The sequence below is a fragment of the Notothenia coriiceps genome, unplaced genomic scaffold, assembly GCF_000735185.1.
Source record: "Notothenia coriiceps isolate Sejong01 unplaced genomic scaffold, NC01 NC01_scaffold00023276, whole genome shotgun sequence".
Classification (NCBI taxonomy): domain Eukaryota; kingdom Metazoa; phylum Chordata; class Actinopteri; order Perciformes; family Nototheniidae; genus Notothenia; species Notothenia coriiceps.
Window position 1 is genome coordinate 458,707 of NW_011355977.1, and position 14,176 is coordinate 472,882.

General features: G+C 42.0%; 1 protein-coding gene across 1 annotated transcript; it reads left to right on the forward strand.

Annotated features, from left to right (window-relative positions):
* Nucleotides 1-486: 486 nt before the first annotated feature.
* plekhg7 (pleckstrin homology domain containing, family G (with RhoGef domain) member 7) lies at nucleotides 487-14,176 on the forward strand. Its single transcript, XM_010781510.1, has 17 exons — nucleotides 487-758; nucleotides 1,394-2,159; nucleotides 2,939-2,961; nucleotides 5,059-5,183; nucleotides 6,004-6,044; nucleotides 6,322-6,423; nucleotides 6,862-7,011; nucleotides 7,273-7,368; nucleotides 8,662-8,760; nucleotides 9,149-9,262; nucleotides 9,651-9,825; nucleotides 11,474-11,589; nucleotides 11,919-12,006; nucleotides 12,103-12,182; nucleotides 12,925-13,078; nucleotides 13,193-13,290; nucleotides 13,914-14,176. Exons 2-17 carry the CDS (start codon nucleotides 1,524-1,526, stop codon nucleotides 14,022-14,024), a joined length of 2,208 nt encoding a protein of 735 aa, XP_010779812.1. The 5' UTR covers nucleotides 487-758; nucleotides 1,394-1,523; the 3' UTR covers nucleotides 14,025-14,176.

Genomic DNA, 14,176 nt, shown 5'->3' on the forward strand with positions numbered 1-14,176 from the left:
GCAAGAAAGAAATACAACACGTCATTCTCTCTTTAATCCACAATATTGATATACAAAATAAAAGAGTGCCTCTTTGGTGGAAAGTAACTAAGTATATTAAAGAATTTCCCAATTTGGGATCAATAACATATATGTCTGTATTAAAGTTATATAAAACTGTGAGGTACTTTACTTGAATTTATGTTGTTCCTCTTATGCTACTCCATTTCACTAATTTAAAGAGGATAATTTGTGTAGGCCTACTTTTACTGGTGACACTTAAAGCTCCTACTGCTTGTATTTTAATACGTTTTTGTTAATCAGAGTGACATAAAATAAGATATTTTTGAACGTATAAAGTGTAACAATAAAGTGATAGGTAATACATTTCTCAATAATCCTACCAAATATTCATATGTAATTAGGTTCCATTAAATACTTACTGTTTCTGTATGGGTTGGGGAGATAGAGAGAGAAAGAGTGTGCGTGCGTGCGCGCGTGTGTGTGTATTGATGTCCCATGTAGGCAGTGCAGTCGCACCTTTCCACCAGCTCGCGGACAGTGCTCTCCTCCCTCCCTCCGTCAGTCAGCAGCACACGGACCTGTGTCCTCGCTCGTGTGTTCTGTCAGAAAGCTAAACACCGTCGGAGGCTTTCTTCTTCTTTTGCAAACTGCGAGTTTAATACCGAGCCGGCTCAGTTTGCCTCCGACAGCGGCGGGACTTCTCTCCCGGTCACTCGTCACTTCACCTCGAGTCGTTCAAGTCTTTCCCAGAATATGTAAGTAGTACACCAGACTTTCTTAAAATGTAACAAGCTGTTTTCCGAGCACATGTTGCTTCTGCTTTCACACAGGTGTTTTTCAGAGCAGTTGATTAGTGCTGTAAACTTTCTCATACATTGTTTCTCTAACCTTTGTTGCTTCGTGGATGTGACTTAACAGCATGCAAGGCTTGAAATTAACCTAATATGTAGGAAACACGATAATAAAAACTATCGTGGGCCATCTTTAGTCGGCTACCAAAGGGGAAAATCAATACCAGTGTACAAACAGTACTCCGAGACAACAGAGTTGAAATACATTGCATTGCTGCCCCTGGTTCTGTGTGTCTCACACACCACAATGCCACACTATGCAATTACTGTACATTGTGTGACATGTGTGCTGTAGCAACACTATTTCACCCCCCCCCCCCCAATAACTGAATCTACTTCACTTGGTTTGCCAACATTCACACACATAGGAGTGTTAAGGTTTACTAAACTGTACACTGTATCTCCTATGGGCCACTTTACTGCCAACTGTCTATTTTTAACACTGTTCAAATCCTCTTTCAGAATATTAGGAGGCTGGTTGGGCCCACCCTTCTTGAACACATTTATTGTATTGACACATTTTTTACTTTTCTCCCCAGAAGCCTGAGAAGTGAATGGTGTGAACAGTGCTGGAATGCAACAGGATTATCATCTGACCTTAACTCAGTGGAGGCGGACCAACCCGACCATCAGATCACACGTTTACACTACAATGCCTTTGAGGTTATAATGTCTACGCTGCAGCACGTTATTATACAGGATAAAGACCAGGACGTTGAGAAGAAGCTGGACTGGAGTTACATTGAGTGGGTTGAAAATGAAGTTGTCACTACAGGTGTGGCAAACGCAGAGACACAAACGGACTGTGGGACATTTGAGCACAAGGAGTGTCAGACCAGCAGCCCAATCATAGTGCACATAGATCTCTCACGGACACACTCCAAGCTGAGACATTCGTCCCTGGTGGACAATGATGGCTTGGTCGCACCTCTCTTCCAGTTTGACCGACAAGCCCCCGCACGCATCTCCACGTCTCCCACCTTGAGGAGGATGAGGAGCACCCGACGTCCTATCCTACCGGATTTCCGGGACCCTGTCATGATGATGGGGAGCACTCAGGAGGAGCCTTCCCCCACAACCCCTCTGTCTCCAGTACACAGAGTCAAGTCTCCTCTCGCAGCCAGCCCCCTCTCTGATGGAGAGATCTATCCCGATCCTCAGCCCATCTCATCCTCAGTGCGACAGAGAACAAGATCGCACAGATCAAAGACTTTTGACAACGGCATCACTTGTAAAATACAAGAATGTCGCAGTGCTCATCCTACTGTGATGCAAGATTTTAGATTTCCTGAAAGTGGAGCACAGGTGAGTTTTTATAAGTTGTCTGAGTGACTTTAATTAAAACATATCTGCACATATAATCATTTGATGCCCTAATCATCACGCAAACATCTCCCCACCACCACCACCACGAGTCACATGCTCTAGTCTGGTGAGGTTTTTTTATCCAAAGCCTATAAATTAAATGGTTACACATTCCTTCCTTGCGGAAACCTTCTCTCCCTCATGCTGCCTTGCCTCCTGTGGTGGTCACTCACAATGCAAGCTTTTGACAGCAAATGAATCAGCAGTTACATGCACTGACAGCTCTGACCAAGCCCACTGCCTGGAGAACCCTGGGAAGTGCTCTCCTTGGGCCCCTATTCACCGCAGTCAGCAGTCACCCAATAATGGAGGGGTCAGTGAGCGATGGAAAAAGATAATGGGGAGATCTATTCATCAGCTCGTGGTATTCAACCGAGCTCATTCTCAATAGAGTCCCGACATTCTCCTCAGATATCAGAGGCTTTTCAATTCAAGCGACCACTTAAAACACTGATTCAAATGTGAATGTCTTTGAAAGTGATACAGCGGTATCGTTGGCCATAGGAGGTCTCTGCACCCTCTATTAAATGTTGAGTGCAATGTAAGACAGTGATAAAATTAGGGCATGTAAATAGTTTAATAATTAGAGCTTTGGAAACTTCAGAGCAATACATCAAATAAGAACTTGTTTTGCTGGAACTTCAAGGAGAAGTTAATTACTCAATGTTTTTGTGTATGGTTTTCCATTGACTGATGCGGTGTTTTCCTCTTTTTTGCAGGAGATAGAGCTCTGCCACACTAGGTAGGTGTCTCTTGGACTGCTTTGCATGTCGTCTGTGTGCCCTGTCGCCAAAAAACCATGAGAATATGTTTGCATATCCGGAATGTAGTCAAATATATTTCCTGTGACTGATACACTGGACTTTAGTGTTCACGTTTGTTTTTCCATCTCTCTGATTCATCTCTAATTTCCATAGTTAACGCTGCTGTTTCCAAAATATTTGGGACAACGTGTGCTACAACACTCAGCATCATGAGGGCCTCCCATGTGCTCTCAGGACACTCGTGAGCGAGGATGATTGGACCTTCGGTTAAAGGAGCCCCATTGTTCATTCATTGTCATTCATGTCTTTGTTAATGGGGCATAAGCTTGGTGGGTTACGTTTTGAGAGTCCCATGGTTATGTACGGGCTAGACAAACCCTCATTAAGGCTGTTTTCTCTCACTGCCACCCACACCCCTCCTATTGGGCTGCTGGGCCCTTCCCCTCACTGGATAATTAGGCAGCTATTGTCCCGTTAATTGCTCCCTGGCACTGTGCTTCTTACAGTGCCGGGCCCCGCGAGCCATTGGCTGGGACAGTTTTGTTTTTGAGCATAATTATTTCTCTTGTTGTACAGGAACAAAACAACAATTTTAAAAGTGCTCTCGTTGGCAGAGAGGCTGACACAGGAAGCTTTCTGAACAGTCACAAAGCAACAAGATGTCATTGTGAGGAAAACAGTTGGTGCTTTGAAAATTCAACAAAAGTGTCCTGGAGAAAAAAGAAACATAACACTCCCGTATTCCTGCTTGGGTTCGGACTAACTTATCCTCCCAGCACATCATGTCCCCATGTCAGTCATGTGGCACACATGTGCATTCAAGTTAGTCTCGTTTGCTTCTTATGCAACTGTAGCTACTGTGTGAGTGGATGTTATGAGTGGTAAGAGAGAAAGTTTCAAAGAGATACCGGTAATTCAGTCTAATAAAGCAAATTTTACATTTAAAGGTTAACTGAGAAAAACCAGAACCAGCGTTGTTCCCTTGCTTTTACTTCTGCTCCACTTCCGTGTGTTTTTATAAACAGGGTCATTAGCCCGCATCTCGAGCCAGATTTCCTTATGGTCTGATCCTTTCCTGATAACCTTTACCTTTTGAGTTGATCAACCCAGATATAATTGCCGTTGTGTAAATAATCTACCAATGGTTTGAATTGGATATTATAACTCAGTTTTTGTATTTCTATGTCTCCTTCCCCATCAATTTCCAAACTCTAAACTTTTCTTTTTAAAGGCAAACCCTCTAAAAAAAAAAAAAGAAGTGAAACGTCAGCATGTTGACGCAGATCAGTGGCCAGCTGTCGATCGGCGGGCTGAAAGTGAAGATTTGGCTAAACCAGCTCTTCTTGTTGCGGTGCAGACCTTTTCTGCTGACTGCAGCCACGCTGAAGGACTAGAAAGCTCCTGTTAGCAGAGCTACAGTTGGGATTGTGATTGTTTGAGTCACGCAGTCAACAATCAAGTTTGACTACATTAAGAATTTTTTTATTGGCCTAACAGATAAAAATGTTCATGTTGGCCATGCCCTGTCAAGATTATTAGTCGGCTCGGCACAAAATAAAACATTGAATTACATTTAGAAGGGTTTTTATTTGTTAACACCCATCCATTTAACATCTAGCAGTAATCCCTGGAGTACAGCAGGGTATAAGTCAAAACAGTGGCTGCTCGAGCTTCGCCTGAGGGTAAAAGGCAGGTCTGTGTTTTTCCAGCCGCAGCCATGCTTTGGTTACTAACTATGAAAAAGAGACCAGGAGGATTACAACTGGCACACTGACAGCTCGCTGCCTTCCACCCAAATATAGTGAGCCATTAATAGCGCATAAACCACACACATAACACTTTATCCCTGATAAGTTCTCTTGCTCATTTTAATCACCATTTTGCATCACAATGCAGATGGTATTTTGGAGGTATTTGAACCATGTGAAATGCCAAGAGGAATTCTGTTATTTCCTGTGGCCATCTTGCTGTATTTAATGTACAATAGAATAAGATAGTTCTTGTAACTGAGTATCGGATGCTGTTTGGAAGATGTTAAGTGTTACTACTGGTTTTAATCTTGGCGTGTCTGTCAGTTCCCTCAGGCTTCAGGAGAGGAGGCGCAGCTCCGTGGTGGTCAGCTTACCCGGATCGGACGTTTCACCAGGAGACCTTTTTGTTTCCAATGGAGCGGCTGACATGTTAAACGACTCATTCTCTGGTATAATACTACATTGTTTTATAAATAATGCTAATAATATGTGCTATGCAAATCAAACGGCTGATTTAACCCTACAGTATAAGTTCATCGATGCTTCTTCAACCTCATTTATCACATTTATAAACCTGGCCCTTGCAAAATGAGCTATCATGCTGTAACCCATCCTCGCAAGTTGTTCTGAATATCCAAACATGTGATCATCACAGGTTTGATTATCAATTGATTTTGATGCTTTTCTAAACCCTCACAGTCTAGGTGTTGACCCTTGACACCTAGGAGGATGAGTAACCTGGTTTGACTTGAGAAAACCTGAATCACAGTCCTGTAATATTTTCTAGTTAAAAGACTGCTGTAAGCCCAAAGTTGGTGTCCCATTAGTTTTTCAGCAATGAGCTATGATGCTTGACCACTTCAGAACTTTTATCAATTTGCATTGTAATGTTCCTAAACAAACTCCAATTCTCTATTTAATCCATCAGAAGTCTTGAATGCCAATGCAGTCCTTCATCAAGAAAACCATAATGTGCAACACCTCCATGCTTGATGCTGATTTAGAGACTCTGAGCATTAGCACTGAAACCGTTCTTAGCCTCAGATTGAACGGGTTTATCAGATTATAGTTTGTCTGAGTGTTTTGTGCCACTTCGTCTTTAATTCCACCTCTTATATTTGCATAGAAAGTCCAAAGTTGTAACCCTAAAGCCCGACACGGTTTAGTTTTTCTCATTATAATCCTGTCATCTGTTGCACAGCAGCACATATTCCTGCTTGATCTGTTTTGTTTATAATCTTTTTTTCGTATGTTTATGATTTTGTACAGATACAAAGAAGTCAAAGTGGCCCTTTTCGCGGCGAAGCACGGTGGGTGTTGCTTCTCTGTTAGATGTTACAGTATGTGTGTGTGTGTGGCTGTTGCCAATTGTGTGTTTGTGTTTTTTTTTAATGAACTTTGTTTTAGCAGTGAGCAGTTGGTTTGGACATTGTTCCCTGACCCACTTCTCAAAGCAGATTAATGTGGTTCCTCTATTCAGCTTTTGTGTTAGGTTTAACAGTTGAAATGCAGAACTTAAACCAAAGTTCAGTTTTTGGACATAGTGTTTTGAAGACTCATTTAATATAATACCTGTGTATTTTTCAGACTAAAGGAAAGTCGAAGACAGGCACGGCAGCAGATATTGAAAACTATCTGTCAACATCACAGATTCAGGACTGGAGGAACCATGACATGCAGAGGTATAAGGTGAGAAATGAGCACTGTCAGCAGCTAAAGCCCTTAAGCATCCAGGCTGTTTGTTATGTAAATAAACATGTTGATTCTGTCTTTGCAGTGGATTCTAATGCAAGCAAAGTCAGAGTTTAGGCTTAAAGGTCCAGATTTCCAAACCAAATAGATCTCAGTGTTTAACGAGTGACTCAGAAATAACAGGACAGCAGTTAAAGGGAAGCACCCGCAACGTTTTAGATGAGTCACGTTGTTCAAGAACCAGAATATCTAGGCAGTTACCTGTCAGGTCGACCCTGCACGTGAATGTAAACAAACACTGACACACGCTGCAGTGTGTCAGGGTGGTAGTCGGAGCTTTACAGTGACACAGTTGACCTTTTATACCAACACACTAATACATATAATGATCATTTTCCAGTCTTTCTTAATAAAATCTTTCTACTGCGTGTGCAGGAATACTCTCTGGCAGAGTTCCTGCAGGACCATTCCTCCCAGGTGAGCGCGTCCTCTGACCCTCAGCGCTTCAAAAGACAAGAGGCCATCTTGGAACTCTTCACCAGCGAGTGCGTTTACTTCCTGGATCAGCTCATGGTTCTGAAAGAGGTGACTGTCCCTACAAACCTCTAAATGCACACGCAAATGCAAACGCACACGCACACGCACGCGCACACACACAGGATCACAAATAAATCGACCCAACCCAAAGGAAACCAAACACCTGCTGCTTTGTGTTGTGTTTCTGTCACTAAATTCCTTACAGGGAGGCTCATGTAAAAGTCTCTTTAGTTTCCCATTCTTCACACTGATGGATTATAAATCTAATAGCCTGAGCCTATTCTCTTTTGGACTTCTTGTTGATTTCAGGTGTTTCTGGCTACACTCACAAACCTTCAGATGACGAACTGCCTGGCCGACATCGAGTCCTGGAGGCTGTTTGCAAACCTCAATGAGCTCTGCCTGGTGAGACACCATGCTAATACGTAGCATAAGTCCTGTTAGTTTACGTTTATTATACATAAATATTGGGAGCATTTGTCATTTAGTCTCATTTCTTGTGCTGAATCAGAATGTAAAAGACAGCAAATTGTAACTCTGTCTTAACCTCAATACAACATATAAATTATTTATAAAGAGGCACCAATACCAAAAGCATAGGACAGTTAGCCATGCAATAAAGAATCAAACATAAACATCATGAATGTCATTTAAATTAAAATCATACAAAAGCTTTAGAAACAACGTTCATAAAACAATGAAACAACGTGTCTAAAGCTATGAAATATAATAATAATAATAATAGATTTAATTTGTTAGCGCTTTTACAGGTGCTCAAAGACGCTTTACAGATATATATATATTATTATTATTATATATAATTATACTATTATAGATATATAAATATACTGTCTAAAACAGTATCTTATCTCACAACATAAATAGTTTCCTTATTGGTGGTACCAGAGATTAAACTGAGGAGTTTGGTCACTGTCTACTTATTTTTGTATTCATTCATCATCACTCATTAACCATGTTTATTACAGCATATCAATTATTAGAGAGGGTTTTTTAATCGAAAATCTCCTTACTTTCGTATGACGCCTCACGCCATAGCATTTTAACCATTACTGATTGAATTGTGATTGTTGTTTTTTTATATTGGTCATTAGAAGCAGTGTTTCCTATTATGCAAAATCCACTTTTTCATGTCTTTTATACATAAACATGTGTCCCCTCTGTGTAAAGAGATTCTGAAAGTTTCAGGAAAAAAGATTGGCTCTCTTTTTGTCCTGATCCATTTATATAAAAACCTATCTGAAAATGAGCTGATCAGATTTTGGCCACTTTATGATGTCATAATGATTTTTTGTTTGTGTAACCATTAGCCAATAACCAACCAAGGTAACCCCCCCCCCCCCCACCTTATCACCTGAATCTCCTCCTAGAGCACCATTGTGTTCTTTGTAACCAAACATCTCTCAGAGGGGCGTGGGGAGTGGCTCCTTATTTTCATCTAAAGTAACAGACAGAGAATCAGCACTTTTAAAACAGGGCTGAAACAGAGGGGATTATGGGATGCTACAATGATCTGTTTGGTATTTGTAGCCAAACCCAGCAATATATTGATGAAAAACAGTATAATAGGGGACCTTTTTTAAATAGTGTTAATATTGTAAACAAACTGAGTGTGTGTGACGCACCAGGGTGTTGCATGGCTGCGTGCTGACACCTAACACTGAGTGTTTACTGCCTCAGGTGAGCTTTGGTTTCCTGAACAACCTCCTCCGCGCCATCAAGGACACGTTTGAGATCACAGAGGCTGGCGGGCCCACCCTGCTGGAGCTGCTGAGCAAGGCAAGTCTTACCCAGTCACACGTGGACACACACTGACACACACAAGCTGACTGTCACTGTACGCTCACTTAATGGTTCCAGTGTAAAGCTCCACTGATAAGACAAAGAAAACATTTCACACTTTAAAACAAATGTGTGAGCATTAGTTTAATATTGTGTTTTTTATAATGAATATCTCAGCTCCAAATATCAAGGAGAAAAATAAAAAGCTCTTCATCGAACTGTTACATTTATGTATCACAGCAATCGGCTATATTTCAGAAACAGGGTAAATGCTGTGCTCGACTGCAGACTGGTATCAAATCTTTTTATGATGAGTTTATCTGCAGCTCGATGCCTGCTGCAGTCTGTTTCCTGATGTTTGTGTAACACTGCGATCTGTTGTCAGGCTTTCCAGGAGAGCGTTTGTCACTGCCTGCAGAAGTACTGCCTCAACTACTCCACGGCTCTGCTTTATCTGGACAGCCTGAAGCCCCGAGAGGACTTTGGATCCTACGTGAAGGTACAGGGGGAACTCGCCCAGGGCAGCTGAATGTGTGTGTGTGTGTCAGAGCAGTGGCAGGGACGCCATGTACCTTAACACCGCGGCAGGCAGCGACTCATCACGGCCTTAACCGCAAACAACCAGTTCACTGTGTCACCAAGGCCTCTCAGAGACAGGAATGTGACCATGTGTCCCTTTTGTAACCTTCCCTGTCCCCATGCTTATGTCTTTGTTAGGCCTTTTTGTTTTTGCTTTTAAGATATCACATGCTTTTCACTGCCCATCCCCCCCCCAATTACCCTTCTGTTCTAACAAACACTATGACCACTCTTTCACCCCTCTGACCTTCTTCTTTCGCCCACCAACAGCTCTCCTCTCACCCTCTCCCTCTCTCTCTCCTCCCCAGTGGTGCGAGAGGAACGAACAGTGCCGCAGGCTGCAGCTCCGCGACCTGTTGGTGGCGCCGCTGCAGAGGCTGACTCGGTACCCGCTGCTGTTGAGGAACATCGCCAAGAGATGCCAGATGGAGGACGAGACCAGAGGCCTGCAGGTTATAGCAGAGCAAGTGGACACTTCCATATGTGAGCACACCAAGTTACTTCCCTCTCATTGAAAAACCCATACTGAGAAATATGAATGGGACATTATAGGCTTCCCTCCACGTTCGTGATAAAAAAAAAAAGTTGATTGTGGTGAATTACCAATATTGGGAGAATCATGAATATCCTAACGTGTGACTTAGGAAGACTCTCCTACTCGCTTTGATGGTAGAGAAGTTAATAATAGAGCCTGAAATATACAACAGGAGTTATCATGAAACATGGAACAACTAAAACTATGTTGCTTTTTGAAATGAATGCAGGGGGAACTTATTATTTACAATGACCTTGTTTAAGACTGCTGTTTCTCTATGGTCTAGTGTTCAATGACTTTTATCAAGATAAGATAGTGAATCTCATTCATCCTGGCCAAGATAATCTGTACATCATATGCCATTATTTACATAAACAGTGATGCTCTTCACCACTAAGCATGTCAGCGCTGCCTTATCTGACTCTCCCTGGGTGAGTCAGCACAGTGTCGATCAGGGACGTGCACAGACATTTGGAGGGGCTATTGCTCTAAACTGGAAAGAGGGCCTCCCCCCGATAAAAAGACCTTTTAGAAAATTGTAACTTGTTTTTAATGTAAAAGAAACCAAACGATTATTACATCAACTAAATTGAACAGTAATTCTCATAACAAAATAAGCTAAGGCGACTACTTGCATTCGGTAAATTGATTTGGTCCATATCTCATAAAAAATATCTAATGTTAGTAACTATTAAAGACAAAATGGGGACAATTCTGTTCTAATGCAGTTTTAAAAACAAACTCTCGCTCTCTCAAGAGGGGGCAGGTCAGCCAAAAAGGCCAAACGGGCCGTTGCCCGCGTAACATTAGCCCGTACCTGTGCACGTCCCTGGTGTCGATGCTCGGTTAGTTTCATAACTTACAGGTTTTTGTTCAGCGTCTGATGACGAGCTGAGCATTTCTCTGAGCATTAGACATCTCAGCAGTTATGTCACTCAGGTGATCAGGACTCTAGTTTTCTTTTCAGGCGGATGATTGACAAGCCTTTAGCAGTCAAATACAGCAGCATGTTAAATAGATGTACACTGGGTATCACTGTCAAACAAAAGGGAACTTATGAGTAAACGAGCTTCACGTTTTGGCTGGCTGCCAGGAGTCTGTTTTTTTTTACAGACCTGTTGTATTGGTTTACTCTGTAACTAGATGGACAGGCTGTGGGAAATGTGCTGTAGCACTGCACCTCACAGGCACTTTGTGGCATTGAACAAATAGCCCTAGAAAAACAAACGGCATGGATTCACTGATCTTTGATTACACAATCACATAAAACCATTAAAAAGGCGAGGCCGAGCCGCACAGACGACGAGGAGCATTGTAGCCTCGACCAATGTCCTCTGGGTGTGTGCGGAATATTTACCGTAAAATCAGAGTGTGCGGAAATCTCTTACGACACGGTCACGCCCGTGTTTGGTAGGCAACCATCACTACACTGAAGAAAGCACAACAAGATAATAAAGTAGTGCTAAAGAGGCATTTATCTTTGTGATTGTGTGTTATTAATGTGACGCATACATAATACATGATGATTTCAAAGCAGCAAGAGAGATTTGTGTCTTTCTGTCCCTCTTGATTGAACCGATGCCTCTCTGCTTCCAGGTGACTTGGAGGGAAAGGTGAAATGGCTGGATAACTACCAGAAGGTGAAACAGCTGAGAGACGCCCTCGTGTGGCTGCCTGTGTGGGAGAGAGACAAGCGCGCCTTCGTCCCTGAGGTGTGTGTGTGTGTGTGTGTGTGTGTGTGTGTGTGTGTGTGTGTGTGTGTGTGTGTGTGTGTGTGTGTGTGTGTGTGTGTGTGTGTGTGTGTGTGTGTGTGTGTGTGTGTGTGTGTGTGTGTGTGTGTGTGTGTGTGTGTGTGGGGACAGAGCAGCAACACTTGAAAATGATCACATCATTAATCTAGCTTAGACATCAGATATAAGGAAAAGCATAGAAAGCTATTCACATTTCAATGCAGTGTGTCATTAGCGATAACTTTAGTATCGGCACTTTCGATATCGGATAACGTCTCAAAAGGTGAACATACTTTTTTTTTATCCTTCAGAATCTGAAACATCTCTTAAAGGCTGTCACTCTGGAGAATCTCATTTCTCACAGAAGCCTCCTGCACGACGGGAAGATGCTGCTCACAGGTGTGTACAGATGGTACCGCTCCAACACGTCACATGCTCAGTGACTCGGTTTAGGAACAATCTAACTCCTGTCATCTTTCTGTGCTTGATCACCAGAGAACACAAAGCTGCACGATGTTTATCTGTTCCTGTTTGACGAATTCCTGCTGATCACAAAGATAAAGAGAAACAAGAAGGTACGACGCTTTTCAATCGATTTTAATCTCACTCTTTATCTTAAACATTTTTTCTCATTATAGATGATATCATATTATTATCATAGTATAGTATATACCTATCTTCCCTTAATCTGATTTTTAATATATATTTTTTTTATTTTATCTTTAATTTATCAGTTTACTAATAGATTTGTTTAATATTACCCTGATTCAAAAATAATATTATTCTCAATTTATTTTAGGCATACGCTAAGGCAGTGTTTCTCAAACTTTTTCATACCAAGGACCACTTAACCAATACAAAAACACTCGCGGACCACCTAATTCCACAAATATCCAAAATCACATCGTTTTTCTAGAACAGATTACAAATCGTCTCAAAATGGTACAAACAAGTGGCAACATGTGTGATGAAGGTGTTGCGCTGGGCTATATCATGCAATCCAAAGTGAAACTTCCGCTCGCTTCATTGTGGAGATATTCCCGCAAGAGTGCGGAAAACTTAAATGTATTTATTTATTTCAAATGTTACCAATACACTCACGGACCACCAGTGGTCCACGGACCACACTTTGAGTAGCACTGCGCTAAGGCATGTTTCTTTGTTTTGTTGGGAAAAAAGAGTTTGTACAAAGCACATGACTGGACAAAATGATTAAATAAATATAATGATAATGTAGTGCTGCGTTCTCCTGCTCAGTCTGACCTGGACAGATATCCAGTGTAAGGCTTGTTGTAACTTGAATCACTTCCTGTGCAGCGGTCCGTGGGCCCGGAGCAGAACCCCCTCAGGCTGCCTCAGAGCCTGGAGCTGGACCAGCTCCTGAAGGAGGGCTGCACCTTCACGGTCCTGGACCAGCCCGTCTCTCTGGACCGGCTGCAGCTCAAGAACGTTGATCAGCTCAATGCCTCGAGTAATAGAAGTTCACTTTCTGTTTGAATGAATTGACGTCTCTGACGGTGTGCACAGCCGTTGTTGTTTAAATCCAAATTAACGGGAGAATTGCGATGTTGTGCTTCCTTTGTAGCGTCGGGGCTGCCTCACTCTTTCATCATCATGCACCAGAACCGCTACCAACAGTGTATCGGAGCGTTCATCCTGCAAGCTGCCTCCGAGGCTGCCAAGGTACATCCCTTCAGCTGTGAATCCCTCTGATGTTCTGTAAAGATGTACAGCCTCATATGTTGATTTGTTTTATATTAACATACATTTCTGTAACGCCAGATTTCACTTTTAAACTTTCACAGAGAACAAACAAAAGTCATCTTTTGACATTTTTGCAAGTTTAAAGGATTTGTGCAAACCCACTGTCCCTTGCTGAGTAATTTATATTTACCTTATATGCTTCTGCCAGGGGGTTCCTTTATGAAAATGTATTTTCTTTAGATGTGCATACATTTTTTTGTCTGCAAGTTTGTCTTTTGCTTTATAAATGTCTATGCTGGGATTCATACTACTTTACAGATGTATGCACATGATCATCAATCTCTGCATGTGTGGCGCCATTCAATTCAATTATCTGTTGAATTCCAACACAAAGAAATGTCAGTATTTTATAGAATAAAATAAAAGAATAGTCATTTTACTCAAACACATACCTATAGATATTCAAAACAGATGATGCTGGAGTGGTCTCTTATTTGTTTCCAGAGCTCTCACATGATCAAAGCTTAAAATAGCTGCTAACTCCCGGATTAGGAACGTGATGGAAAATCCTTTCATGACCACCTTCATGTGATTTTCTGCAGAAAACCTGGATGTCGAAGATAGAGGGCGCTGTGGAGGCGCTGCTGAAGCTGGACTCTCAGCGTCCGCGCGGGAAGAGCGCCGCCCTGTGGCTGGAGTCCTCACAGATCTGAGACATAGGAAATGTCTCTACTGTCAATGTGCACTTCACTGTCTCCTGACGTCTTGTAAATTACCGTATTACCACTAGGATCATTTTGTAAATTGAATGTCTGGCTTTAAAGGCAGCGGCTGCAGTAGTTTACAATAAATATCAAATTATGTA

Coding starts and splice junctions, on each gene's coding strand:
- plekhg7 (XM_010781510.1), top strand. CDS start 1,524: ATGTCTACGCTGCAGCACGTTATTATACAGGATAAAGACCAGGACGTT. Junction 8,761..9,148: donor TGCTGGAGCTGCTGAGCAAG/GCAAGTCTTACC, acceptor ATCTGTTGTCAG/GCTTTCCAGGAGAGCGTTTG. Junction 13,079..13,192: donor TGATCAGCTCAATGCCTCGA/GTAATAGAAGTT, acceptor CTTCCTTTGTAG/CGTCGGGGCTGCCTCACTCT.